The sequence below is a fragment of the Doryrhamphus excisus genome, chromosome 1 (genome assembly GCF_030265055.1).
Source record: "Doryrhamphus excisus isolate RoL2022-K1 chromosome 1, RoL_Dexc_1.0, whole genome shotgun sequence".
NCBI classification, from domain to species: Eukaryota; Metazoa; Chordata; class Actinopteri; order Syngnathiformes; family Syngnathidae; genus Doryrhamphus; species Doryrhamphus excisus.
Genome location: NC_080466.1, coordinates 33495639 through 33523007, shown reverse-complemented (window position 1 = coordinate 33523007; position 27369 = coordinate 33495639). Strand labels below are relative to the sequence as shown.

General features: G+C 41.3%; 1 protein-coding gene across 9 annotated transcripts in view; it reads right to left on the bottom strand.

Moving 5' to 3' along the window:
- pard3ab (par-3 family cell polarity regulator alpha, b) overlaps window positions 1-27369 on the bottom strand; it is a 165655-nt gene that overhangs the window by 51095 nt on the left and 87191 nt on the right. For 7 of the 9 annotated variants that reach the window (XM_058080481.1, XM_058080505.1, XM_058080519.1 and 4 more), the window contains 7 exons: window positions 26665-26706; window positions 21096-21284; window positions 19342-19512; window positions 13083-13233; window positions 4246-4432; window positions 4009-4160; window positions 3314-3358 (listed from right to left, as the gene is read on the bottom strand). In XM_058080481.1, the coding sequence (XP_057936464.1) occupies window positions 3314-3358; window positions 4009-4160; window positions 4246-4432; window positions 13083-13233; window positions 19342-19512; window positions 21096-21284; window positions 26665-26706 (937 nt within the window). The remainder of the gene's footprint in view (window positions 1-3313; window positions 3359-4008; window positions 4161-4245; window positions 4433-13082; window positions 13234-19341; window positions 19513-21095; window positions 21285-26664; window positions 26707-27369) is intronic. The other 2 variants (XM_058080491.1, XM_058080500.1) reach the window with 2 other exon arrangements.

Here is a 27369-nt window from a genome sequence, read left to right as displayed (position 1 = left end):
CACGAAGAAGAAGGCACCCTGACAACTTTCCGTTTGAGCGGGTACAAGATACCTCAATCGGATTGGTTAAAGGAATATTCCATCCCTGTTCAATTCTGTCCGTTTGAGCAAATAAACCAAATGCAATTGGAATATTTGGGTCCATGTATACTATTGACATAATGGCTATTGACATAATATTTGCAAATGATGATTAATAAATGTTAATTATAAAAAGTGATATTGGATAATTCCTCGCGGCACACCTGACGGTTTCTCAAGGTACACTAGTGTGCCATGGCACAGTGGTTGAAAATCACTGTAGTAGTGTATGTGTATGTACTTAGTGTGTGTAATTGTACTTGGATGTCACTATCAGAAAATAGTAAGATTCTTTTGTCAAGACGGTGCATGATGTGTTGCTTTATTCTGTGCTATCACAGAAAACTTGTGCATGACAATATTTACACTCTTTTCTTTTTTTGGATTTTCTTGCAACTTTGTTAATACGTTAGCACATGATGTTGTTGTGGTGGTTATGTGAGCTCTATCCGGCCACTGCTGGGGTGGAGTCAAGAATTGCTATGTTGTATACCAAATATTGGAGATTTTAGACGCAAGCTGCATGTTGTGCTTATTCTATCATCAGTAAACAGCCTACAGTTTTGTGTAAATCGTCAGGACAATGTCAGCTTTGGCAGCCGCTAAAGACTTGACGTCTTCACGGTGGCGGTGACGCTAACAACAGAGGATTTATTGATATCCGTATTGTACATACTTTCAACCACTGTCGTGTCTACGACAGCCCAGGCCGTGATGCTAATCCAAGCCGAGTTAAAGTTAACGACTTCTTAGCGCATTTGTAATTCAATTCAAGTGGATCAGGAGGATCAGGAACAAAGAGTCCAGCATTGTCCTCCATCACTGAGGTGTCCAGGCTCAACATGCATCATCGAAGTCAGCAGAATGTCTACGTGAGCTGTCACGGTCTGCGCTTTTATTGATGACCAAGTGACCATTTTCTACTTAATATGCATCAGAGAGGCATAAAAAGTGGATATCAAACCTGATATTCTGAGTTTTTCTTTTTACATTGTATGGGAAAATGTACCTGAAAGTGATGCGAGCCACCTGGGCTTAATAAAAACAGATTATGACTTTTACTGGGTCCAAATGGATGGCGTCACTGTGATCAACCATGATGGATTTTCAATGAAACATTCAGCTGTTGGCGCTGAAACGCTCCCACTTCTTGTCTGCTGCAACCGTTTGCCAGATGTTGCGTCTGAAATATGCAAGTGGCTCCTTTTAGATGAGCTCATCTCGCCTAAATATTATTGACCTGATTGTCGAGCTCTAACATGAGCCATGATAATTAGCGAGCGCAGGAGGCAGCGCCGATGCAACCTGGCTCGTCGAGTAACAGCGGTCACAGAGACACACTAAGACAGGACGATAACGGATGACTCGCTGTCAGCTCGTCCCCTTAAACGAGCACAGAGCGCTATCTGTCCACGCACACACGTCGTGTAATTAGTGATGCAGGCCCATTTGCAACAAAAACAGAGAAAATTCAATCAGTCCATGAAATCTAACTTTGACCTCCAAGTCCACGGCAACAATAGTGTCAAACACCCAGCAGTTTCTCTGCCACCAAACTACTCATTGATCAACGTTTAGACATATTCTTTTGTCGGGACAGTGCATGATGTGCTGCTTTCTGCTATGGTAATGGTTTTATTTCATTTGAACATGGATTAGATTACAATTGAATGCATCCCATAATCAGTTCACAGTTCCACATGTCCAAAAGGGGTAGGAAGAAGCAAAGCTTATTAAATCCTACCTCTCCATCTGGTACTTTTACAATGACTAACTGTTACATTTGTTCACTTCCTGCTTTCCAAAATAGAGTTTAAGGTTTTTTTGTTTTATTGTTTTTTTTTATAATGTACCTGGTACCGAAGTAGGAGGTGATATGAGCATACAATGACATAATGGGTACCATAGTAAGTGTCAATATAGTGATATATATAGCACATCATGACTGGTTCAAGACTCTTCATCCTTGTATTTAGCAAACATCAACTGCTTGTATTGTTTCTTGAATTGGCTCAACGTTGTGCATTGTTTGATTTCCTTACTCAATCCATTCCATAGTTTGATTCCACATACTGAAATGCTATGGCTAGCATAACGTAGTCCTCGCATAGAAGTGTTTCAAATGTACTTCTTCCCTGAGATCATATTTCTCCTCTCTTGTAGAGAAGTATTGGATGACATTTTTAGCTAATTGCTTATTTTTAGCCTTATGCATTATTTTACCTGTTTGAAGATTAGCTACATATATCAGCAAGTTTAAGTATTTGTTATTTTAAAAATAAGGAGTTACTATTAAGAATTATCCTTACTGACCTTTTTTGCAGTACGGGCTATGTCACCCTGCACTCACGAAAAAGAAAATAATAACTAGAAGCGTATAAAGTTGTACTTTGATGTCACCATCATGGATTTAGATCAAGATTTAGTCAAGACGGTGCATGATATGCTGCTTGTCGTTATGTCTCGCATAGATATCCGGTGGGCGTGTGTGCAGTCGTACTTTGATGCCACTGTCATGGAAATAATATAAGTCAATACGGTGCATTATATGCTGCAATGTGTTGCAAAAGAACACAGGCAAAAAAAAAACTGTTGCAGCTGTTGTGTATAGTCGTAGACTAAAATAAGATTATTTAGTCAAGACGGTGCATGATATACTGCTTGCCGCTGTGTATTGCTGAACTCAGAAAAAAAAAAATAACCGATTGATGTGTGTCCAGTCGTACTTTGAAGACACTATCATGAAATATGATTACTTAGTCAAGATGCTGCATGGTATGCTGATTATTGAGGAATAAACAAGACATCGGAACCACAAATTGCGGACCAATAGTCACTCTTCTTGTGTGGAACACTGCACGTGGAGATCTAAAGGTTTTTGTATCAAACATTACATTATATCACAACACATTTTAAGTTAAGATTTAATAAGGTTGCTCAAAGTATGCTTTTAAATATCTTGATCCATTTGCATCCTGTCCTTGCAAAATGTTAATTTCAAGGCAAAAGCAATCAATCACAGATGATGAATAGCTGTCAGAGTAGATTAAGAGTTGTGCAAGGGTGGGAGAAATGTATCTTTCTGAATAAAAAGATCAAATTTGGAGAATTTGGAGAGGCTGAAATAGCCGGCGTGATAAATAAAGACTACATGTTGTCATTTAGCTCTGTGACTGATGAAGGTCATGAGATGCTAGCAGTTCTCCGCTCAGTCCTAAAATCTGGGCCTTACCTGTGCTGGTGTCAGGAAGAGGGCTGAGGTTAATCTCGTCGGCTACTGTTAAAGGAAGTGGAAGGAGGAGGGGGGGGCGGGCGAGGGCAGACAGGTGGGAGTACAAGATTTGGGGGGTTCGGTTAGTGCTCATCACATTCCTCATGCAACATCCCGCTACTGCTGCCAACATCACAAACAAACGGCTTCATCTGCATTAAGGACAGGACGCCATGCCAGACAGCAGGTGAGTGCGGGGAGGTGGATGGGTACGGGGGGAGGGGCCAATCAGGCTTGTTGCTGCAATCTGCTACGGAAGATGAGAGATGACTGCAGAGAGCAGGGCGGGATGTTTGGGTCACAGCAATCAGCCGCTGCTTCAGAGGCTTTTCAAGGTGAATGAACACTGAAGAGTTCTCCACTTTGCTGAGAGGAAGAGGCCTTTGCTCAGGGGGGGCGGAGAGGGGGGACGAGCGTGTGAGCTTTAGGTTTAGTTGAAGAGGAGGGGGTTGAGAGGATGAGTAGGTGGAATGCCAGTGTTAAGATAAGAAATAATGTGTGTTATTAGTGTGTCGTAATGATGGCGACATGGACGCCTATCTCCCCTTATGGACTTCAATACCAAAATCTCTCTGACCATCTAGGATCTTGGCTTAAATCATCTCAAAACAATTCCTGCTTCATAAAGGAGGAAGTAGAGGTTTACAAAAAGGTACCTAGGTCCATGCTTTTGGACTTGCGCGTCTTGATGATCTCAAGCTGGGATGCGTCCCCAAACTGCTTGGTGCGCTTTTCAGACATGCTCTGGCGTCCAAATCCTTCCCGCTGGAAGGCGGCATCAGGATGGTTCGCATCGTGACTCTGGGAGCTATTCGATGAAAATGAAAAAGTGGCATCTCTATGTGGTGCTCCGAATTTTAATATATGGCAAACACCGTCTTTCATTTTCCCACCTCTCATTGGGAGCGGGAAGCTCTTTGGCCCACGGCGGCGTCACGTCAGTATTGAAGCCGACATCGTCGTGGGAACTGGACGAAGACTGGTCAGACAGATGAGGCGAGAGGAGCGGCGGCCGGTCGTCTTCGATGATGATGGTGTCGTCCTGCGGCATGTTGACGGTCGGAGAGAGCTGGTAGTTGCCTGGAGAGGATGCAAGTTCACCGTTAGATTCAAGCTGGGACTTTTATCTGCTTTGTGCAACCAAGTCCGGGAGGAGACCCGCATCAGCATCAACATCAACAACAGGACAATACAAAGGTTTGAAACACACAAAGGAATAATACAGCCGCCAACATTAAATGTGACAATACACAAGCAATTATTTGTCTTTATTATAATTATTATTATTATTTGACCACATGCAGCCGGTCCCTACAGGGCATTTGGTCAGTTGACCCATACTGTATACAGCATAATACTTCATTTAGAATTCTGAAAAACAAAATTTTTTGTATCTGTGTTTTTTTTTTTTTTTTAACCACTATTGGTAAGATATGCTAGCTGGCGGCGGAGTTCTCATATTTTTTGGTTGAAAAAAATAGTAGTTTGGAGCATGTTGCCTTTAACAGCAGCAGCATGGATGCTGGTTTCAACAAAGTCAGCTAATGTTTTTCATTTCCTTTCTGTAGTTATGTTATTGCATCCTCAAAAATCAATGTTCATGCATTAGTTTTAAATAGGGCTATCAAAGTTGACGGGTTAATGATGCATTTTTTGGACGCGCAATTAATGTGGGTGCTTCCTGTTTGACCCTCGGCCCCCACCGTAGTTTGGTTGAAGCACGGTAACTCTGTAGCCACAAGCTGGAACAAATATTGATGGGAAATGGAGAAAGAAAAGAGTATTTAGATTGGTAAAGTTAGCTTAAAGTTAGCCCTGGCAGATGGCTCTTGTAGCAAGACCAAAGTTATTTGGATCTACTGTTGCTGTGTTTGACTTATCACGGATTCCATGGCCTGCCAGAGACTGGAGCAGTGCAGGTATTGTTTTTATTGTCATATCCGGTGCTACCTTGGCATAAGAGTGGCCCAACTAACCACTGTTTTTCACATTTTTACATCTCTATGATGATTTTGGCATTGAACTGCCAGCTAAATTGGACTTAAAGCTGCTATTGATGTGCTGTCAATGTGATGACGGTGGCTGAAGTCCAGTGTTTTGCTAGCGTTAGCACCGAACTAACTAGGGGAAGATTTTCAACACCTCAGTAAAACATACGTCCATTATAGCGATGTATAAAACTATGGCGGGAAGTTTGTTTTTCAGAGCGGTTGTGCACCACAATGATGCACATTAGCACTCAAAGTCATCAAAGTAATCTTACCTTTATGCATTCCTTCATAATATCAGCATGTGGGAGTAAATATGAGGTGAAAGAAAAAGGGGGAAAATACAGCATAGCAGTCCATCTGTGCATGAGAGGATTCTAGATGGTGCCTTCAAGGACCGCAAAACAAAGTAAGACAAATCTCTGCTCATATTAAACATTCAAAAACTGGTAGTTAGAGTATTTAATCAAATATTTATTGTAATATAATAATTATTATATCTCAATATTAATGACCGTGTTTTTAAAAAGAGAAGTGAAATTACATTTTTTACGACCATTGTCCTGCTCCATGTACATTTCATGCAGGAGAGGTGCATCGAGGCAAATCTTTAATCATTGTTTGTGAATGTTCCTAAATAGGCTTTTTTACTTGCAAACATTTAGAATTTAAAACCAGTATCATAAATAAACTTACAGGGTTCTGACACTGTAATCAATAAAACATGTTCATATCAGTGTGAGAGGTCTCACTCGCTCACACTTTGGGAGTTTAAGAGCTAATCATGCCAATAATAAAAAAAAAATAGTACCAAAAAAATCTAATTCCGGACTGCATGTTATTTTTTTAAATAAAGGCCCATGTTTCCAAAACTGATATTCCCTTACATAACGTTTGATGTAATTATGGTAGTTGTGCATTGAATCAACAAAAATTGTATTTTTGTCTGTGATTAAATGTGATTAATTCTGAGTTAACTGTAGACAAATGTGATTAATTGTGATTAAAGATTTTAATCCATCAACAGCGCTAGCTTTAGATAACAGTAACAATATATTCTTAAAACCCCACGGACACCCTAATTACGTATTGTCGGTTTCGACATGTTAAGACACATGTTCCTTTGCGGACATGTTGAATTGTGTCATGTAAACATTTGATGATCTTTGATGTTTTTGTATTTAGTTCCGCATGTTCCAAACAAACAATAACCATGAGCAGGGTTGCTATAAAGCGGTTTTGCTTTTGTTTTATTGCCACCTTCAGGTTAGGATTTCAGTAGTTTTGCATTTTTAATATCATCGTTTGATTGTTGGAAGCCATTACCCAGAAGAAAATGCTTTATTCTGACTGGCCAACTTCCAAAAGCAGCAATTGTCACAGTCAAGTAAGATGTGATGCTCATTTCTGACTGGAAGAATCAGCAGGAATCAAACGACGGCCATAAAAACTTGAAAAGGCTGGTCACTGATGCAAACATCTGCACCCCAAGCTATAAATTGCACCACAAGACTGCAGAGGAGGAAGAATACGTCGAAGAAATGCAAGAAGAAAACAAAACAGAGGGGTGATGCTTTAAAGCAAATAACATATCGGGGCACCGGAGAGGAGGGTGAAATGCCGCGGGCTAATCAGCTTATAGCGAGCAGAGTTTGGCGGCGGGCACAGTGGCGTTCCTGTGTCACAACACTATGATTAATTCAAGCTGCGCCACCACAAATGAAGATAAAAACTTCCCCTGACTGAGGCGAGGAAAGAAAATAAGTCTCCTTTCTCTCCTGCTGAAAAGCCGGGCTTAAAGCCCCCACTGATACACACAGCCCAAGACTTTGTGTTTAATCTGTACTTTCAAATTGGATGTGTGTTTGTGTATGCGTGTGGGGTGGGGTCGCCCTGCTGACTCCCCCCCCCCAGACAACCACTGCTGCTCTTCTCGTCATGAATGATAGACCTCCACATGAGAACTGTTGTTGTCCTCCTGGTAGAGGTGCTTCTAGAAAGACCACCAAGAAGTCAGAAGAATAACAGCCTGCTTGGCCCACAGTAGAAATGAAAGCCCTGCTGGGATTTAGGGGGTTTGTGTTTCTTGTCTTAAGTTGAGCCATCGAAAAGAAAAACAACACCACAACAAATCTGTGTACCGTATTTTCTGGAGTATAAGTCGCTCTGGAGTATAAGTCGCACAAGGCCAAAAATGCATAACTACATAGAAAAAAACATACATAAGTCGCTCCGGAATATAAGTCGCACAAGGCCAAAAATACATAATTAGGTAGAAAAAAAACATACATAAGTCGCTCCGGAATATAAGTCGCACAAGGCCAAAAATACATAATTAGGTAGAAAAAAAACATACATAAGTCGCACTGGAGTATATTTTAGCGGGTAATTTATTTTCCAAACTATTGGACCAAAACAGACATTACGTCCTCTTGGAAGGCAAGTTGTAACAATAAAAGAATAGAGAACAGGTTGAATAGGTGTAAGATATGCTAACACAATGGTTATTCAGCTACACCAAAAATAAACATGAACACAAAAGGTGTCCAGTGTTTATGTAACATAAACACTTTTTTCATTTATAAGTCGCTCTGGAGTATAAGTGGCAAAAATGGCCAACCTATGAAAAAAGGTGTGACTAAAAGTAATTTTAGAAAATACGGTATATATTCCATCCGATCAGGGTTTTATGCTGCCGATACCGATCATCCATGAGTGAAATGAAACCAGTACCCACCATATACATTACGTGTAAATGTTTAAATGTAATACACAAAGTGTAAAAATTGTGGGCTGGTACATGTATGATGTACATTCAGGGTGTGGAAAATAATGGATATTAATCGATACATCGATGCGCATGCGTGCGATACGAGTGCATGGGCTCATTCACAGGGGATGGATGCAATTGACGGGTGAAATCTAGATTCATCGCGATGTGTTTGTGGGAATCGGTAAAATCCGATGCAAGCACCATTTTATTAATGTTCAACTTCACCCCATATGCTGTTCCCCAGGTGCCATGAATGCACCATCATTATTTGGCCTTTTGTATTGAATACGGACGGAAGCCGTCAGGCACATCCAACTACTAGTAAAACAACATGGACGTTTGTAGCAAGCAGCAGCCAGGAACTTTCTATATTTAACCCCCCCACAACGTTTAAATGGTATGTTTGGAAACACTACGGATTCTCAAAGAACGGCGGAAAGCTCGACAAAACGTCCGTCATTTGCAAAGAATGCCGCGTTAAGAAGCCGTACAACGGCAGCACGAAAAACATGCAGACCCCCCCCCTTAAAAAGGGGACACCACAACACGGACAAGTCTACCCCCGCATCCCCGTCTAGTTCCTGGTCGGACACCAGGGAAAAACCAAGCAAATCAGGTCAGTGGATCTTCCGCTGCTTTCCAAATTGTCCAGGAGCTATTTGTCCACCCCACTCTTCACTTTGTTTAATTGTTTGACTCCAGGGGCGGCACGGCGGTCTAGTGGTTAGCGTGCAGACCTCACAGCTGGGAGACCCGAGTTCAATTCCACCCGCGGCCATCTCTGTGTGGAGTTTGCATGTTCTCCCCGTGCATGCGTGGCTTTTCTCCGGGTACTCCGGTTTCCTCCCACATTCCAAAAACATGCTAGGTTAATTGGCCACTCCAAATTGTCCATAGGTATGAATGTGAGTGTGAATGGTTGTTTGTCTATATGTGCCCTGTGATTGGCTGGCCACCAGTCCAGGGTGTCGCCTCAAGACAGCTGGGATAGGCTCCAGCACCCCCTGCGACCCTTGTGAGGAAAAAGCGGTAGAAAATGAATGAATGAATGAATGTTTGACTCCACCACTGAACCACTGCTATTGTAATTGCATAAAGATGTGAAATACATGATTATTACACAATACATGTAATAAACATGAACATTTTCTGGAAACAAATTGGTCTTTGGATTAAATAGTACGTGATAATAAGCTCATGATTAAATAGTATGTGATAATAAGATCACATACCAGTACCTTCGGTCTCGGGCTGATACTGACACTTGGGGGCATGATACCTGGCCTGATACCAGACAAACCATGTGATAACCTATAAGTATAGTACCATAGCGGAACCAAGCCACGCTTCCGGTATGTGATTGGAGGATCACCAAATGTCAGTTACTCCTGAAAGAGTGAGCGGCAGTGACGTGAGGGTACCCGAGGCGGTCCAGTATTATCACGTCTGTTGTGGTTGAAGGTGACGGACCGGTGATGCTCCACATATGCGGAGCCATTTAATCTCAGAGGCTAGAGGACAAAAAATGGATTTGCTCCCGACACGTTTCACCGCCGCGTGACCACAGCTCAGCTCGCCTGCTCGAAGCTCCCGTCAGCGAGTCCAAGAAGTGTTCTTTACACCTCAAACATGAGTACAAATGTATTTTATTATTCTTTTTCAAGTCCTTAGAAGTCGTGGCTTTGTCTCCGCTCCAAATACTTGGCTTTGGGGAAAGGCAATACTGCACACACTACAGTCTTTCTTTTTCTTCTCCCTCTCTCGGGTCCTTGCTTCCTTGGCGGAATAAAACATCTTGCTCGCCTTATCTGGCGTCCAGGCCTTTCACGCCTGCTGCGGAGCCTTTTTGCTTCTCACAGTCTGAAGTGTGAAAGAAGGGAAAAAAGGTCCGTGGAGCTGAAGGACTGTGAAGAGCAGCCTGGAGCTTCTACGCTTGAAAATGGACTTTTATTTTGCAGGTCTTACGTCTGGATGGAAGCGCCCTGCTGGTCATTTTATTCATTTAAAAAGAGCTTACAGCACGGGTGCCAACACAGCGCTCAACCTTTGGAACTCGTCTTGTACAGTTGCCGTGGCGACAATGAACTGTGGAGTGACTCTGGGTCCTGATGGCGTCCGCTCGTTATCCGCCCTCGCTGGTTCGTCAAGCATGAACGTGCGCAGCCAGGACGTCAAGTACTAACGCTTCCTCTGTCAGTCACAGCTGACGCTTTTTTTTTTTTGTTTATACTCGCTGTGGCGGTGTCGGCTAATTTGCATGATGGGCAAGCAAGACGAGACATCATGTCGCACTGATTATGGCAGCTGCTACAAAAACATGTCAAAAGCTGGCAAGCAAACTTGGCCTTTGACTTTTTCATTGACGCTTTTTGGTACTTTTTGGTACTTGGTACTGCAAAAACAAGTACAGACAACAACATGTACAACTTTTTACAGGAGTACCAAGTTCAGTTGTAGCAGTGTTTTCCCCTACGCTTACAGCTTTGGGTGCCATCGCTACATCGATATTTTTTAAATATCAATATTTACTTGAAGCACAACATCAAACCATCTTGATGATATCGATATAGACAGGATTTAGTTGAAGCCAACAGGCTACGGCGTCTACGGTGGAAGAGTCAACAAGGAATAAGCAGTAGTGCAGTAATATGGAGGTACTTCGAATTCAAAGCATTAAAAATATATATATATATATATTTTCACCCCCTTAAAACTTGGCCCAAGCTCTAACATGAGGAATGTGTGCCATGTCGATTATTTATCACGACAAGCTCTGCCACAAATGTAGAAGGAAGGTAGACAGCTGCTAAGTTGACACAAAAATAAGGACATGCTTGGGTCTAAAAAAATACTAAATACATAAAAAAATACTATTTATTTAAAGTATTTTTGAGTTGCTGACATTTTAAAATGTCCTCTTAAACCAGACACTCCTTCATATTTTGTTCTTTTGTTATTAGCTGATTTTAACATTTTTCTGTATTTATTTAAAAAAAAACAAAAAACGAATAGCCTACTTCATTTCAGCAGCTAATTTTAGATTTTTTTTTTATTGTTTTGTCTAAATTCACTCTGTGGAAAAAATATCGTATATCAATATTCAACCTAAATATATCAGGCAAGTTTTTGGTCCATATCGCCGAGCCCTATTCTCTACATCAGTGGTTTTCTAACTGGGGTTGGGGGGCATTATGACAGGGGGGGCATGTTTCATGATTAACCCTTTAGGCGGCACAGTTTTCTCAAGAAAATATTCAGTTTTGACATTACTATTTGAAAAGTTTGAAGCTTGAAAATGGTCATAAAGGCATCCTGTCAATCAGAAGTATCATCAGTATGACCCCAAGTTTATCCATTCATTTTCTACCGCTTATCCTCACGAGCGTTGCGGGGGGTGCTGGAGCCTATCCCAGCTGTCATTGGGCGAGAGGCGGGGTATACCCTGGACTGGTGGCCAGCCAATCACAGGGCACATATAGACAAACAACCATTCACACTCACATTCATACCTATGGACAATTTGGAGTGGCCAATTAACCTAGCATGTTTTTGGAATGTGGGAGGAAACCACAGTACCCGGAGAAAACCCATGCATGCACAGGGAGAACATGCAAACTCCACATAGAGAATAGGGAATCGAACCTGGATCTCCCAGCTATACCCACTCCTCCACTGTGCAGCCTGGCCCAAAGTTTATGATGATCTGATTTGCATTATGACGTCACCAGGCTGCCCCCCCAATACCAAACAGGCTCATCAAAATGATCCACTTTGCATACTCATCCGTGTCTTTCACGCAAACATTGTCGTCACCACTGCTGCTTTCTACACTATTAGAAGTATACTTCATCCAGCGCATTCTCTTCCAATTTTTTTTTTTTTAACATTCCCGCTACCCCCCCTCATCATAGCGGTGTTTTGACCACCTGTGCTACACACACCGTACACCATGAATCCTCTGGGACGGCCCTTCCTACAAGCCAGAACACGGTTAAGCTCCAAAAATGTGCTGCTTTGTGGACTGTCGCAGTGTGCAACACGTGTACAGCAGGAAAAAAAATGTTTTGGAACACCGTGGAAACTTGTCACGATACATTTTCAACTGTAAAAGTGATGGAGATTAATGAAAAATTGTTCATAAAAATATTACAGCAACTGGAAATTATTCATAAAATGAAAGAACGCCTTTCTTTGCAGAGAACAAAAAGATTATTGATGACAATTGAGCACAGGCGGAAACAGTATGATACAAACATGTGTACTCTAATGATCTTAACATTGACGACATTATTTTTTCATTTTACACAAATATCGGAACCACCCCTTACTGAGTTTTAAAGAGTGTTTAAATGATGTCAGCGTAGTCTAACACATGTAGGCGGACTTCTGTTTGTTGACCTTTGTGGTTGTAACGGGTAACATTTTTTTTAAAATTACAGTTTATAAGCCGTGTAATGTTTTGCGGCTCCAAACTGTTTATTTATTTATTACTGTTTATTACTGGAAAATGGAGGCAAAATGGCTCTAATTGAGGAAAGGTTTGCCGACCCCTGCCCGAGGCAGACCAAAATCTATAGGCGCTACGGCTATAGAATGCAAGGTTTAGTCATGACTGTCTACGCTAGCAACAGTGAAGGGGGTCTTCTCAACCCACACAATGCCATTTCAGCCTTCCAAATAAGAGTGATGTGGGCTACATCCTGTTTTCTTGTGGAAAAAAAAAAATCAGGGTCCCATAAAAATAGTTCACACCAAAACTGAGGCAGCAAACAAAATATTAATATAGTAGCTCAACTGCAATATCCAGCTAACCATAGTCTGTGTACTTTCCATAGACAAATCTTTTACTGTATTGTGCACACAGGTTTGTGCGTGTTTAAGTGCCTGCAGCATCAAACACGCTCACCAACACATAAACAGCAGCATGTGTGGGAATGTTATGATCTGCTGTGAAAGCCGAGCGTCTTACCAACTGTACGCGGCATCATGCCTTGTCGAGGCATCAAGTTGTCGTCCAGGTCCTCCAGAGCGCCGTAAAGGGAGTGTGAGATGCGGCGTTCATGATCATCCAGAGACGTGTTGGCGGCCTGCTGGGATCCCAGCGGTCCTCCTGGTGGCTCCTAGGAATTTTCAAATCAAATCAACTTTATTTGTAGAGCACTTTTCCTGCAAGGACATGCAACACAAAGTGCTTTACAGAATTAAAAACAATTACCACAATTAAAAAGAAAACAATTACAAAGAAAGCCCGCACCCGGGTACCCCGACTACGACAGACGGGTGGACCCCCACATCAAAGGGAGGAACCCCCAGCCGGCCGGGTCGAAGGGACCCAAGGACGGCACCCCCTCAGCAGACCCGACACAGCCCCCAGTGTGGAGGACCCCCCCCTGAGGAAACACTGGAGTTAAAAGCTAAAAACTAAAAGCATAAAATAGGACTAAAAAGATAAAAACGTAAGAAAAGTTTAAAATATGAGTTAAAAGCCTGATTAAAAAGGTGTGTCTTTAATCTTTTTAAAAAAATATCAACAGTCTCTGCAGTCCTGAGGCTCTCCGGCAGGCTGTTCCACAGGTGGGGGCCATATTGGCTAAATGCTGCCTCACCGTTGGTTTTAGTTCTGGGTTTTGGTATTGTTAAAAGGCCAGTGCCGAGTAGAGTATTACAGTAATCTAAACGACAGGAAATAAAAGCATTCATCAGCACCTCCGTACTGGTCAGAAGTTTAGAGACACCCTTTAATTAAATAGCATGGCAAAGTGTGTCTACATTTTTGAATGGCACTAAATTTTGAATGGATTTACTCAAAATTTCTTACACTGCACCCCCTGTAACGTTCGGGTGTTCAGCCTTTATGTCTGTAAAATCCGAGCCTAACAGGTTGGAAAACATGGCTGCCATCAAGCAAAACATCTTCAAAGTAGTACGGGCAGGACCTGAGATGAAGAGCATTTTTTGAAAGCTTCAAGTTTGGAGTTTGGATAACCTTTTCAGCTATTTTCTATGCCGCTTATCCTCATTGGGGTTGCAGGGGTGTGCTGGAGCCTATCCCAGTTGCCTTCGAGTGAAAGGCGTGGTACACCCCAGACATATCATGCATATCATGTATTTGAATATCAACATTAGAGAGAGAAACGGGCGGACTCTGGCTATGTTCTTATGGTGATGAAAACTATTTTGTTATATTTTTATGTGGGATAAAGTTTAGCTCAGAGTCATAAATCACGCCCACATTTTTTGTATTTATAAAAAAAGAAGAAGAAAGACTGCATTATTGAAATGAATTGCAACCAAAGCTGGAGTAACAGTGATGGTTGTTCTTATTTGTCCACTGCACCCAGCCGTGCATGCTAATGCTGGCTGTGTAATAACCAAGATGAATGGGATGGATTTCCAATCAATTGCTGAGTCACAGGCTGTTAGCCCGCTAGCATTCACCTGTCTGAAAAGTTTAGCCTGCTAGCATGGACCACATGATGAGACTCCAAATTGACTATTGTATGCTCCTGTTATCCATGAACAAACTCCAACAATAAGACAAATGTGTGTGTGTTTGTCCAATGGATGATCAATACTATTGATTCAGTGCGGTTTGCTGCATTTACTGCCTAGACGAGAGCAGAAACATAGCACCATCTTCGTCGCTACCCCAACCAAATGAGCTCAACACAAAACCAACTTGGCAAGGATTCGGGATAGCGTGTAGACGATTGGTAGATATGTTTGACGTTGAAATGTGGCCCGCAGGACACTAGTTTGAGGCCCCCGCCTTGATATGAAAGTTTAATGTTAGTGCGGCCCGCGCAAGTTTGATATGGATGCTGTATGGTATCATGTACCCAGAAAAAATTATTACGTTTGATTAATGTTCATGTTAAAGGTTAAATAACTGTTAATAGTTATCCTCCCTATCCGTGTGGAAGTGGTAAGTTTTTGGCTATTTAAGTTTAAAGGAAATAACTTGGAGGCTACCGTTTAGGTCGCTAGCTCTCTAGTTTGCGAGTTAGCATGTGTCTCAAGGCCCTGCAGTTGCGCGATATGTTGTAAATAAAAAGAGTATAAATGTGACTATAGTCGTGTTTTGTCATGTCTACAGGGCTCTAATAATGCTTTGTTCATTTTAATCAGAAAAAAAAAATAATTTGTCTACCCACCAACTATATGTGGCTTCTTAAGTTTTTATTTACCATGTTATTATTATTATTATTATTATATTTATTTATTTATTACTGATTGATTGATTTTCTTTATTCTTGGTTTGTTTATTTATTTTTCATCTTATTTTGTGTAGAAAAATAAAAAGTAAGATATTTGAGAACAGTGGAATGTTTTATCAGAGCTTTTCTTGTAGAAAATTGGAACCAGAGCAAAGTTTTTGTTTTTAATAAATGCGTTTTTGGGGGGGGGGGGGGGGGGGGGGGGGGGGGGGGGGGCCTGATGCGGCCCAGTCTCACCCAGACCCTAGCTCCAGTGGCCCCCCAAGTAAATTGAGTTTGAGACCCCCGTTCGAGGCACTTGGCAGTAAATTCAACTAAAGTGCTGTTTGTCTTTTTTACTATGCACCACTTCTTCAGCATTCTTTTTGCCATCTTAAAACAGCAACAACTTCTCAAAAACAACTTTCCTCACCATCTTTATGCAATTCCAATAGCAATGGTTCAGTGGTGGAGTCAAAAAAATTAAACAATAATTACTGCTGTAAAAAATACAGTACAGCAACGACAAAGTTAAAGTGACACTTTCAACAGTGGAATCAATGTTTGTTTATATTCCTTTCTGCAAAACATACTGCTAATATGAATGCGCTAGCAGCTAGGCTAATACAGTAGTGAGGAGCAGAAAGTGGAAAACAACTTCTACCCTTTTAAAATTGTTTTTTTTAATCAAAAATAAGGTGTAATTAAAAAGTATAGATATAATACAAATATGAAATAATTAAATCTATTACAAATTAATACATTTAATTAAATATACTCATTTATATTATGCATATAGTAAAAATACAAACAATAGTACCAATTGTAAAAGATTTGAATTAATTAATAAAACTAATACAAAATAAAATATTATTTAAAAACTAAAAAAAGCACCATTAATGTGCACGTATGGCGTTTGACCCTACTGTTGTGGAGTCGCAAGCGGGAACAAATACTGCGCAGAAATGGACAAGGAAAAAGGTATTTTGGTTTGTAAGTTTAACTTATTTGTTTAAGTTATTTGTATTTCTCATCGATGTGTGTGTTTAGTTGTCACAGAGTATGGCGTCTGCCACTGAGAAGTGAGAAGGTACTGGAGCACTGTTGGTATTTTTTTATTGTCATTTATACAGCGGTACCTTGGCATACAAGTGTTCCAACTAACAAGTGGCTGATTTTAGCTAGCACGCTAGCTAGTCAAAGATTAAATGGCTATAATGTAAGATTAATGTCTACATCAACAAATGCAACCATTGAATCGTTTTACTGTTGGGAAACTTCAGGGACTTCATTTTTTTTAAGCTGTACATTTTAAGCTCAGTTTTGTTTATTTTGGTGGTTGTTTTATACATTATGAGTTGTTTATATTATTTTGCTCCAACCAGGGAGTTTGCAAGTCGCAAGTTTCAAATATGAAATAATTAAATCTATCGCAAATTAATACATTTAATTAAATATACTCATTCATATTATCACATTATGCATATTTATTTTTATAAATAAAAAAATAGTACCAATTGTAAAAGATTTGAATTAATTAATAAAACTAATACACAATAAAATATTAAATAAAAAAATACAAAATGTAATGAAAAATTAGGGCTGTCAAAGTTAACGAATTAATAACATAATGGAAGTTTCCTGTCACAGCACCATTTTTTTAAAAGCACCATTAATGTACACGCATGACGTTTGACCCTCCTGTTGTGGCGCCACAAGCGGGAACAAATACTGCGCAGAAATGGACAAGGAAAAAGGTATTTTGGTTTGTAAGTTTAACTTATTTGTTTATGTTATTTGTATTTCGCGTTGATGTATGTGTTTAGTTGTCACAGAGTATGGCGTCTGCCAGTGAGAAGTGGGAAGGTACTGGAGCACTGCTGGTATTTTTTTATTGTCATTTATACAGTGCTACCTTGGCATACAAGTGTTCCAACTAACAAGTGGCTGATTTTAGCTAGCATGCTAGCTCGTCAAAGATTGTCAACATATGTACATTATAGGAATCTCATTTATCATGATTGTGTGAAAATTAATACAGACCCATCATCTATGTCTTACTGATGTTAGTCTTAAAAACTATTTAGAATTATTCGGATTTTGCGGTTTTGAATGTCACTTTTATGGAAATGGCTTCTTTCTTTTATAATGTAAGATTAATGTCTACATCAACAAATGCAACCTTAATTTTTTTTAAGCTGTACATTTTAAGCTCAGTTGTGTTTATTTTGGTGGTTGTTTTATACATTAAGAGTTGTTTATATTATTTTGCTCCAATCAGGGAGTTTGCAAGTCGCCGCTGTGTATTGCTCTTGACTTGAAATGAGGAAGTTAATGAATTTGGCCAGCAGAGGTGAAGCGCCTCAGTAATAGCGGGTGTGGGGGGGACTGGTGGCGGGGTGGTGGGGAGGGGTGGCGGATTTGCTCATCGACAAGTCACACTGCAGCTCGTTGCATATTCAGTCGGATAATGAAGGTCTGGGTCCCAACGCATGGCTGCTCAGGGTTGGTTGGGATGAAAGACGGAGGAGGAGTGTATAGGATGGAGGTGGGGGGTCAATGCTGGTGATTTATGCAACAGCAAACATTTGAGATTTGAAATTGGCTCTTCAGGAGATCAGACGTAAGCAGGAAGGCAAATAAGGCACCATTTGATTGCAGATGTCAAGTAAATGTCACACACGCTCCATACTTCATGGCGTGAGCCGCTACTACGCTCTTCTTATGCGCTGGCTAGCTACTAGTGAGGGGTTATCAACATGTGCAGGGCGCTGATTTCATGTAGGGGGGGGGGGGGGGGGGGTGCAGACGTCGGGACAGCCTGCGGCCTTGCCTGCAGCCCTGCAGCTGAAGCGTGGCCAAGCCTCTCGCCGCTCAGACAGCGAGCCTTGAATATGAATGCATACATGCATAAGCAGGTAACGCTACACTACTACGTACACAAACGCAACAGACACCTTGATGCCTGCGCACACACGAGTGCGGAAAACAAAACAGTCCTTCAGGCTGCAACTCGGCTTTCAATTACCAGACCGGGCAAGTGGGAAATCAAAACTTTGACAGAGCAGGTTGGAAGACGAGAGCGCGGAAGCTAAATCAGCGCCAGGGGTGTTCACGTGCACGCACACGGACTCACACAGCAGGCCGGGGGGGTTCAGCTTTCAAGCGGGCGACAAGCAGAGCTGTTCACACAATGTAGTAACATGACATCGGAGCCATGAAGAAAGTTGTGCTTTTCGCTTTTTGCACTTTTTTTTCTAACCTCAAGGAAAGGGGGGGCATGCAGAGATATCGAGGTGATGAGAGACTTTCCTTGCTTGAGGTTGTGATGGAGGACAAGTCATGCTGACCTCATGTCAGTCTTCATTACACAATCTCTTACTTACTTTGCACTCAAATTCAACAAATTTACAGTTAAGGCAAATGATGTTATACCGTTTGGAATCAAATCCTTGATATCCTTGATCCTTGAAGAAAAAAAAGCACTATTTTTTTATAATAAATTAAATTAAATTAAATTAAATTAAATTAAATTAAATTAAATTCTTTGGTCACAAGAATGGGTGCAAAAATGCAAGTCAGAAAAGTTGTACGGCATAAAAATGATTTTTAAAAATTATACCAAACCAATTAAATTAAACATTAAAATTGTTATTAAATAAAAAAAATAATTAAAAAAATAGAATCAAATCCTTGATATCCTTGATCCTTGAAAAAAAGCACTATTTTTTAAAAACTAAACTAAACTAAATTAAATTAATTGGTCACACGAATGGGTGCAAAAATGCAAGTCAGAAAAGTTGTACGGCATAAAAATTATTTTAAAAAATTATACCAAACCAATTAAATTAAACATTAAAATTGTTATTAAATAAAAAAAATAATAAAATAAATAGAATCAAATCCTTTCAGTGACACAAAACTTCAGATTAAAGCGGTCCTATTCTGGCCATACCTACTGCGTCGCGATTGGTCAGATCATCATCAGCAAGCGTTGTTAACGAAAGAAGGTGAACCGTTCGAGTCACTTACCTCACTTCTTTTGCTAACTCGACGCGCAACAATGAGCTGGATCATCCCACGCTTGTTGCCTTCCGTGGACATGGACTTCCTCAGCGTCTCCATGGCGTCCTGGTTGGTTTTGCCCAAGAGCGACTCCCCGTTGACCGCTATCAGCTGGTCGTTGACATGCAGCCGCCCGTCCTGTTGACGTATCGGGAGCAAAATTGAGATGAATTTGTGTCTAGACTGCAGGCAAAGACAATAATTGCATCCGCTACTTGACAATGACCTTTATGTAACATAAAAGTCAGCATATCCACTTTGTGTGCTTTTAGCGTCATTATGTTGTCAGTGTGGCCCGTTTGCGTGAACAACAACGTGTAATCGGCCGTGTCTTGGTAGACGCGGACCAAAAGTTTTGCTTCACAGCTGCTGAAAGACACCAAGGTGTGCCCTTTAAAAGGAACCTATTGTGCTCATTTTTCAACCCTTTGTATTGAGTTGTGGACTCCAATAGAGCAGCTACACACAATAACCCACACAGAAAGCTGCTATATCTTCCAGAATCTGCACCTATTCCAGCTGTATTGCCAAGACTGGCCACAGTAAAAGGCCGCTTTAACATGTGCGATTTCACTGTATTGCGAGCTCCCTCAGCATGGTGCTGTGATAAAACTGCATATTTTAGTGGCATTTTATTGTGGCGAGTCTAAGGTAAATATATACAATAATCATGTAAGCTTTAGATCAGGGGTCTCAAACACGCGGCCCGCAGGACACTAGTTTGAGGCCCCCGCCTTGATATGAAAGTTTAATGTTAGTGCGGCCCGCGCAAGTTTGATATGGATGCTGTATGGTATCATGTACCTAGAAAAAATTATTACGTTTGATTCATGTTCATGTTAAAGGTTAAATAACTGTTAATAGTTATCCTCCCTATCCGTGTGGAAGTGGTAAGTTTTTGGCTATTTAAGTTTAAAGGAAATAACTTGGAGGCTACCGTTTAGGTCGCTAGCTCTCTAGTTTGCGAGTTAGCATGTGTTTCAAGACCCTGCAGTTGCGCAATATGTTGTAAATAAAAAGAGTATAAATGTGACTATAGTGGTGTTTTGTCATGTCTACAGAGCACTAATAATGCTTTGTTAATTTTAATCTGAAAAAAATAATTTGTCTACCCACCAACTATATGTGCTTTAAGTTTTTATTATTTGCCGTTTATATAATTTATATAATTATTATTATATTTATTTATTTATTACTGATTGATTGATTTTCTTTATTCTTGATTTGTTTATTTATTTTTCATCTTATTTTGTGCAGAAAAATAAAAATTAAGATACTTGAGAACAGTGGAATGTTTTATCAGAGCTTTTATTGTAGAAAATTGGAACCAAAGCAAAGTTTTTTAAATTTTTTTGTTTTTAATAAATGCGTTTTTTTGGGGAGTTTTTGGGGTTTTTTTTTTGGAAAACCTGATGCGGCCCAGTCTCACCCAGACCCGAGCTCCAGTGGCCCCCAAGTAAATTGAGTTTGAGACCCCTGCTTTAGATCTTCGGAGTTCAGCTCATGAAAGATAATTTGGACTGACAGTTGAAAAAGAATACTACATGCTGGCCCGCTACTGCATGTTTGTGTGCGGTTAGTGAGTGTAAAAGCCGTCTGATGCTTATGCAACGCACCTCGAACCAACAACGACACTGAAATGAATTGAAGAGTACGTTTTTTGGCCTAAATAAGTCCATGTTTTGCTCCTCGTCTCATATGAATTAAAGCCAAACTGAGACCTTGCAGGCGGCCCCTCCGTTGATGATGGACTTGACGAAGATGCCGAGGTCGGCGTGGTTCTCCTTGGACCGGTTGCCCTTCACGCTGACTCCCAAACCGGCTGAGCCCGAGTCGCTGAGCGGGATCTCGAAGGTCAAAAACTCCCTGGTGCCGTCCGGAGTCAGCACCAGCTCATCTTCTTCCGTTTTCTGCAAGGAGACAAAGCACCTTGAGCTGGGGGTCAAAGGACGGCAACGATAGCGGTCGCTAGCACCAGAGCTCATTTCCATCACATTAGTAGGTGATTGGTGAATTTGAATGCATCGGGGCAGAAAGTGGCCGCGGTGATCGTCACGGGAACCCTGCGTCATCACAGCATCCATGCCGAGCTCTCTGCCTCCACAACAGGTGCTCTTTTCGCTCTCTCTCCACATTCCCTCTCTTGACAATAAACGCCATTCTCTCCCGCTTGTTATTTGACAGCTGTCCTCTGAATAGACGGCTGCGTGCACGCCGGCGCCTGGCAATTATCGTGCATGCCTAATGAATTCAATCATCGGGCTCGGTGTCAGCATGTCATTAGCTGCCTTTGTTTGCCGGGAGAGACGTGGAATTGCTCCGGTGGAACGGCTCTGCGAGGAAGAGGAGGAGGGATGGAAGATATACGAAGAGGAAGGAAGGATGAAGAGCACTCTCACAGTGGGGCAAAGACAAATCGACGCATCCTGGGATTTGGACGGGAAATAAAAATGACTTGCATGTGATCATCAGGAAGTGTTGAGGAATAACAACATGAGACAACAGGAATGTAATTATGCCTGAGCCGCACATCCGGAATTCAATTACACAAATCAATCCTGTTACATTGAAAACAGAAGAGAGGAAAGCAGGAAATGATCCGCTGGGACTGAAAATAACACAGTGCTCCCAAATAGACAATCATCACTGATATGGCCTCTTTTGCAAATACGGACTCAAACAAATTAAAAAGCGGCCTCAAGTCTAACGATGGCGGTTTAACGACCGAAGTCCAGGCAGCTCCATGTGGACAAATGAGGCAGCCTACTGCCGTCCTTTGACGCCCAGCTACTTTAAGCATAAGTTGAGTTTGGAGCCAAGTTGTTTGTTTTTTTTATTTATTTTGCCGCGTTTGTAAGCAGATTCTCCTGTTAGGGTAAAAGTCCTTTGGTGGGATTGCACCACTCATCCTATTCCGATTCTAAGAACCTGTGGATGGACCAATGATGTTACGACATCTTTGTTTAATTTGCATTGTACGTGATGCATTTGCATGTAATTGTAAAGGTCATGGTATGAGAGCTAAAAAAGGTGGTAGGGGAAATGTTTTTAAAATTTTAATGTCACAAACAAGACACAGCCACGGTAGCCGCTGCTCTCTTTTAGAAATGTTTCCACGCCTTTCATTGATGTTTGTCATCCACCATTAGGAATTTGCACTTGAATGCACCAGTTATGTGCTTTGACACAAAAGGTGGAACCTATGGAACCTATATTAAAGTTTTTCTAGCACTGCCACAGCTTAATGAAGCCACCAAATAGAAGACTAACCAACGCACCTTTGCCACTCTAGACCAGTTATTTCCCAGGAGACTCATCACCCTTTTGAGACGTTTCCCATTTTTGTCTTCACTAAATTTTTTCACTAGTAAGATTTTTCAAGAGTATCTGGAAGGGTCTGATTACTTGCTAAACTTTGCAACTAAAGTTCTTTCCTGCTCCTTCTTCGTATTCTTTGGCAGGCCAGGCACGTATGAGGTGTGTTAACGAGCAGTCCCATCATAATGTGTTTATAATGCGTTTATGCTAAGCACCAAATCTATTTGTGGGGAGCTGTGGAAAATAGAAAGATTATAGCAAACATGACAGCAGGAGAAGACCTCTTTGGTACCACTGACGCACCCATCGCTCTACCTCCACACATCCTCACACACACACACACACACACACAAACACACACACACACACCACGCTGCAGTGCCTGGACCAATTAAGGGACCAGCATCCAGCTCAACTTTGGCCCAACAAAGTTGTCATTTTGACAGCAGCAAAAAAAAAAAACCCTGAGGGCACATTTTTCTCGTACAAAAAGAGGCGAGAGTTTGAGAAGGGCTCTGAGGAAAGTAGGTGACGGAGGAAGAAAGGGTAGGATCGCTGGGAGGAAGAAGGGAGGAAATAATCGAAAGAAGAATAAAGGAAGAAAAGGCAGGCTGAAGAAAGAGAAGGTGAAGGCTGGAGGAGGATGTAAGGAATGAAGAAAAGGATGGAGAGAAGAACAAACACAAGTTGAAGAGAAGGGAAGGGTTAGGAGGAGAGAGGGAGGAACAGAAGAATGTGATAGAGAGGTATGAGTAAGGAAAGGGAGAAGAGGAAGAAATAAAGGGCAGGAGGAATACAATAGAGGCAGCAAAAAGGGAGGGAGGGAGGAGGAAAAAGCCAAATGGAGAGATGGAAGGATGAAGGGAGGGAAGAAGAAAAGCAGCAAAGACAAAGGATGGAGTTTGGAGGAAGGAGAATGATTAAGGAGAGGGAGAAGTAGCTAGAGAAGTATTGATGTTTTTGTCTCTCTCTCCTTCTATTCATTCTCTTCATCCCTTGTATCTCAATGTCTTTCTCCAAATCACCCTCCCGCACCGCCCCTTCGCCGTCAACATCAAACATGGCTGCATTCAGTGTCTGTGTACTTTGGAGCTCCTCTGTCTCTCTTCTCTGTTTCCTTTAGACAGCGGGCCCTCGGGTGCCATGGCGACACTGCGTGTCAACAGGCTGACAGCAACAGGGAGGCGCACCGGGTGCCAGGTGGGAGAGAGAGAGAGTGTCGGGTGGAGGCGCACGCTGACATACATGTCATAGGACTTTGCACTTATCAGCTGTCAATGGAGCCGCTTGGGGGACTTTTAAGTCCCGCCTACTTTCCAACCTGATTGGTTAAGACGATTGAACACTCTTACAGCTACAGTACATCTCATGTTAAAGCTGCGTCACGCCAAACACACGCTAACAGCAGGCTGCAGATGGCCGTGTGTGCGTGTGTGTGTGTGTGTGTGTGTGTGCACGTGTGACAGATCGCACCCTGGGACGGTGCCTCTGCACTGATATTATTATGCAATATCTCACCTACGCCTGCATGACTAATGGAGTAAACAATGCGGCTGAATGTTTTGCATTATGACGCCATCATGAAGCCATCATTGGACAGGGATGCGTTTGATCATGCCGTTGTTGTCAATGGCGAGTGTGTGTGAACAGACATTTATCACCTCTGAAATCATAACTGCACCTCAATTATTGTACAGTTTTGCTTCCCTGGATCCAGAAGGAATTATTGGGATGAAACGTTATATCATTTTTTGACATGCACTGGTATTAAAGTGCAATAAAAAGGATGCTAGGAGTTCTTAAAAATGCACTTGGGGGGGGGGGGGGGGGTTGCCCATTATCCACAATCTTTATGTAAATCAGGGGTCTCAAACACGCGGCCCACGAGCCAAATGTGGCCCGCAGGACACTAGTTTGAGGCCCCCGCTTTGATATGAAAGTTTAATGTTAGTGCGGCCTGCGCAAGTTTGATATGGATGCTGTATGGTATCATGTACCCAGAAAAAATTATTACGTTTGATTCATGTTCATGTTAAAGGTTAAATAACTGTTAATAGTTATCCTCCCTATCCGTGTGGAAGTGGTAAGTTTTTGGCTATTTAAGTTTAAAGGAAATAACTTGAAGGCTACCGTTTAGGTCGCTAGCTCTCTAGTTTGCGAGTTAGCATGTGTCTCAAGACCCTGCAGTTGCGCAATATGTTGTAAATAAAAAGAGTATAAATGTGACTATAGTCGTGTTTTGTCATGTCTACAGGGCTCTAATAATGCTTTGTTCATTTTAATCTGAAAAAAATAATTTGTCTACCCACCAACTATACGTGGTTTCTTAAGTTTTTATTATTTGCCGTTTTATTATTGTTATTATACTTATTACTGATTGATTGATTTTCTTTATTCTTGATTTGTTTATTTTTCATCTTAAAAAAATAAAAAGTAAGATATTTGAGAACAGTGGAACGTTTTATCAGAGCTTTTATTGTTGAAAATCGGAACCAAAGCACTGAAAAAGTTTGTATATTTTAGCTCCAGTGGCCCCCAGGTAAATTGAGTTTGAGATCCCTGATGTAAAACATGAACACATATTTCTTTCCCTTTGCTGTGCATTCTAACGAGAGAAAACAAGTTCATATGAGCTAGCTAACAATGCATATCATTGGTACACATCTATTTAGACTAAAAAGGCCTATTAAAAAAACATTTTATAGTTTAAGAAATGTTGTGATCATGCCTTGTGAGTACACTGACGATAACATGTAATACTTACAGTATCTTGTCGTATTTTAATTATTTAAAACCTTACCGAAACTTATTTCTACTACTTCGGATGACACTTACTGGTGTATGTCTGCTCTCACTGGGATGGCTGTATCTTCCAGTACCGGGTAAAAAATGCTGACCGCAAATGAGCATCTTCTTGAGAGCTAGGTATCCACTCTTCCATCTGTTCCATCTTTGATAGATGCTGAGATGAGCGGCTAGCGAGGCATTGTGTTAATCCACCAAATGAATATTTTTTGTCTTAGCTGCTACAGTAACAATATGGCTGTACCTTACTTAATATACAAGTCAGTTATGTAAATAGAACACTGTTGGCATGTTTAAATTCCTTATTGTTAGGGTTTTAGTGCCAAAACCCAATGATGTGCATGGTTAGCTATTTCATACTAACTCGCGGTCTCTCATTAAAATCCTGAAATGTATCTGTGATATCCCCAAGTTCTTGTGATTAGTATATTACACTAATTTTCTTTGTCGCCTACAAAATAAAGCTAAAATAGCTTAGCATATATTGACCTCCATTGGATCAGCAGCTTTAATGTACAAAATGTATGGAGTGCCTCCCCTTTCCTATCTCTTTTTTAAAATTATTATTCATACAGCCCTCAGTGGAAGTTAGTGGAAACTCAAGCAGTCCTCCCACAAACAAAGGTGGTATTTGCGCTGCTGGAAGCCGATGTTCATGCGACGGCCAGTAATCAGCCACCGCAGGGGAAAGAGCCACAAACAAAAGATGTGTGCAAGTGGTGATAATTAAGCCGCATATGTCAAGCACCTCAGTCCCAGATGCGTTCTTCAAGTTTGAGTTTGGCAACAGAGGACTTGCTGTGACTTTTTCCCCTACCGATGAAGCCAGAGGAAAAGCAAAAAGATGATTTTATCATTCATCTCATGCACTAGCAGCCAGACGGACGAGTTCATCCGCAGCCTACAAATGAAGAATTTTTTTGTCTATTCCCCGCCTCCTCTGACTGACACTACGAGGGGTGCAAAGGAGCGCATTATTCCAACGCACGGTCCATACCGATGAAGCCCGGTGTGGATTAAAATTAGCATCATTGTCCTTTGCATGACTCCAGGCTCTGGTTTTGTTTTGTTTTTATCAACTTGGTACTCTCAGAGATTACAAACATGCAAAGGGGATTTGGGCCTAAAAGGAGCAAGGCTGGGTGGGTGAATTGGGGTCAGTCTTACCAAATCTCTGGGGCTTTGTATCTTCGTCTGGGCCTCAGCAGCCTAAAAGCAAGAAGAAGAAAAAGTCAAACATAATATAACAACGTGAGCACTTAAAAGGGGCATGATGGGAAGTGCCATATCGTGAGGGTGGTGCACTTTGAAGTTATATGAGCGTTTCGGCCGAGAGGAGAAGAATATTAATCAGTATTTTATTAGGTATAAACCAAAAGCTATTTTAATATGGTGGAGCACGTCAGTGGATGCATTTAAAAAGAAACAAGATTCAGTGAAACTGCCGTCCTGAATTAGCTTAAGCCAGCTGAGCGCATCATACATGATGCAATGGCGAGTGTTGAATGGAGATCTCAAGACAAATCTGCATAAAGAATTTTATCAAATATTGACGTGAATATTTGAGGATATTCAGTGGTGTTTTGGTAAACGACATTAGCATAATCAAGTATGGGAAGTAACAGTTGGGAAGTGATTATTTTCCGTACATGGAATGAAAACCAATGAATTGATCCGTGGCAAAAATCTTACAAAATGTACTCGATATGCGGTTTGAAAATAAGCTCAGGACCAATCCAAAGACCAAAAACCAGGATTTTGAACACACTCCCTCTAGTGGAGTTCCGACACTGAAATCAATAAGCAACTCAATATGTTAACAATATCATTTTAAAAGCCCGTGAAATGAGCAAGATGGGGCCCCTTTAACAG